Source organism: Nothoprocta perdicaria, unplaced genomic scaffold (genome assembly GCF_003342845.1).
Source record: "Nothoprocta perdicaria isolate Ctin4 unplaced genomic scaffold, notPer1 scaffold_833, whole genome shotgun sequence".
Taxonomy (NCBI): Eukaryota; Metazoa; Chordata; class Aves; order Tinamiformes; family Tinamidae; genus Nothoprocta; species Nothoprocta perdicaria.
The window spans coordinates 310-2,803 of record NW_020456125.1 but is presented as its reverse complement, the minus strand read 5'-3'; the positions used below and the strand labels follow the sequence as shown (position 1 = coordinate 2,803).

The following is a 2,494-nucleotide window of genomic DNA, read 5'->3' as shown; positions in this document are numbered from 1 at the left end:
GTTTCGGGTGTTTTCAGGCCTGGATGCTGCTCTTGGTGCTCAGCGCCAGGTAATAGAGCAGCAGCCCCACGGCCGCCGCCACCACCTCCGACGACACCCAGGGGCCCCTCCAGGCGCCCTGGGGGGCAGGGGGGTCAGAGGGGCCGACACCCCCCGCACCCCAAAATACCCCCCGTGCCCCAAAGAATCCCCATTGTGCCCCCAAAATGCCCCCTGCACCCCAAAATCCCCCCGTGTCCCCCAAAATACCCCCTGCACCCAAAATACTCCCCTTGTGCCCCCCAAACCCGCTAGCACCCCAAAGTACCCCCCATATGCCCCAAAATATTCCCCACACCCAAAACACTTCTCATTGTGCTCTAAAATACTCACTTTGTGTCCCAAAGAACCCCCTTACACACCAAAATACCCCTTTTTGTGCCACCAAATACCCCCTTGTGCCCCAAATCACCCCCTAGCACCCCAAAACAACCCCCATAGAACCCCAAATACTCCCCCATACCCCAAAGTCCACCCTTTTACCCCCAAACTCCTGCTCAACCCCAAATAACGCCCTTTCACACCCCAAAATCTCCCCCAAATTTGTCCGTACACCCCTAGACCCCCCCAAATCCCTCCCTTGACACCCAGGGCCCCCCAATTCCCGTCCCTCTCACCCGATGATCCACGTTGACAGTGAAGAGCGGCCGGATCCGCGACACGTCCTCGTTATTGCGCTGGGCCTAATTAGCGCCAATGAGAGACGGGGGTCACCAGGGGACCCCTCCCCGCTTGCGGGGACCCCCTCGGGGGCCCAGGCGTCCGGGCGCCCCCCCAACCTTGCGCAGGGCGCTGTAGGATTCCTCGTCGAAGAACTTGACCTCGTAGGTGCCCGACTGGGCACTGCGGTGCTCCAGGCTCCAGGAGACCTGCGGAGGGCCCCGGCGTCCGGGGCGGGGGGCGTCACCCACCCGCGTGTGACGTCACCAACCCACACGTGACCCCCTTGGGGCCCCGGCGTCCGGGCTCACCTGGTAGCGCCCCACGTCCTGGCCCCGCGTCACCGGGAACTGCTTCCCGTTGACGTCGGCGTAAAGGGCCACGTTCTGCGGGAGGCGACGGCGGCCGTTGGTGCCGGGGGGCCCAGGCGTCCGGGCGCCCCCCAGCAGGTGGGGCAGGGGCCCAGGCGTCCGGCTCACCTGGGCGCCGTTGCGGCAGGCCAGCGAGATCTCCACCACGAAGACGCTCTCGGCCGCGATGACGGCGTCCGACGTCGTGTAGTAGGAGGGCGCGATGGTGGGTTCGGGGCAGGGCTCTGCTGCGCGGCCCCCCCCCCCGTGTGAGGGCCCAGGCGTCCGGGACACCCCGGGGGATCCCCCCNTGCTCAGGCCCATAGAGCCCCCTGACACCCACAGAGCCCAATAAGCCCCATAGATCCCCCCCAGCCCCATAGAATCCCTCAACCTTGTAGAGTCCCCAGCCCCACAGACACCCCCGGAGCCCCATAGAGCCGTCTCGTGCCTCATAGGGGTCAAATCCTCATAGGCCCCCTGCCCCACAGATCCCATATAGGACTCCCGGCCCCATAGATGCCCCACAGATCCCCCCAGCCTCATAGCTGCCCCACAGGGCCCCCAGGCCTCCAGGTGCCCCATAGGGCCCACCCAGCCCCATAGATCCCCCCAGCCCCATAGCTGCTCCACAGGGCCCCCAGGCCTATAGGTGCCCCATAGATCCCCCTAGCCCCATAGCTGCCCCACAAGGCCCCCAGCCCTACAGGTGCCCCATGGGGCCCACCCATCCCCATAGATGCCCCATAGATGCCCCCAGCCCCATGGCTGCCCCATAGGGCCCCGCACCCGCCGCTCCGAGCGCCGCCGCCGCCACCAGCCCCACTAGAAGCCCCAGCGCCGCCATGATTCCAGCCGCCACTGCGAGGCCCCGCCCCTCGGCCAATCAGCGCCGCGCCGCCCAAGGCGAGACCCAATCAGCGCCGAGCAGCGGCGGGAGGAGGGCGGGACGAGGAGAGCAAGGCGGCCAATCACAAGAGACCCTCGCGAGACGTGGCCTGGCCGAGGGGGCGGGGCTTGGCGGACCGCGCATGCGCGGTGGCCCCCGCCGCTCCCGCCCCGGGCACAAAATGGCGGCGCCCGCGCCGGGGCCGCGTTGCGCATGCGCGGGACGCCGCCGAGGCACAAAATGGCCGCCGCGACCTCCGTGGCGCCGCGGAAGTCTCGCGAGATCCGGGAGCGGGATCGCCTCCGCTCTCGCGAGAGGCGGAAGTCTCGCGAGACGCGCGGGGCGGCCATGGCGGCGGCGCTGAAGGCGACGCGGCTGCTCCGGTCACCGGCCCTGCTGGCGCCGCGCCCGGTGAGCGGCGGCGGCCGGGGGGGGGAATCTCTATTCTGATTGGCCAGCACTGCGGCCGGGGGCGGGGTCAAAGCGGATCGCCGCGACGTGAGTGGAGGAGGCGGCGCGCGGGGGTGGGGCCAGCGCTGAGGTAACTCGCGCCGCG

The 2,494-nt window shown here is 68.7% G+C and overlaps 1 protein-coding gene across 1 annotated transcript; it reads right to left on the bottom strand.

The window, feature by feature from the left end:
* Window positions 1–6: 6 nt before the first annotated feature.
* Window positions 7–2,288, bottom strand: SSR4 (signal sequence receptor subunit 4). The gene is made up of 7 exons (XM_026052120.1): window positions 2,150–2,288; window positions 1,839–1,910; window positions 1,179–1,297; window positions 1,011–1,085; window positions 819–908; window positions 657–722; window positions 7–118 (listed from the first exon to the last, which is right to left on the bottom strand). The coding sequence occupies exons 1-7, from the start codon at window positions 2,286–2,288 to the stop codon at window positions 14–16; spliced, it is 666 nt and encodes a 221-aa protein (XP_025907905.1). The 3' UTR covers window positions 7–13.
* Window positions 2,289–2,494: the final 206 nt, after the last annotated feature.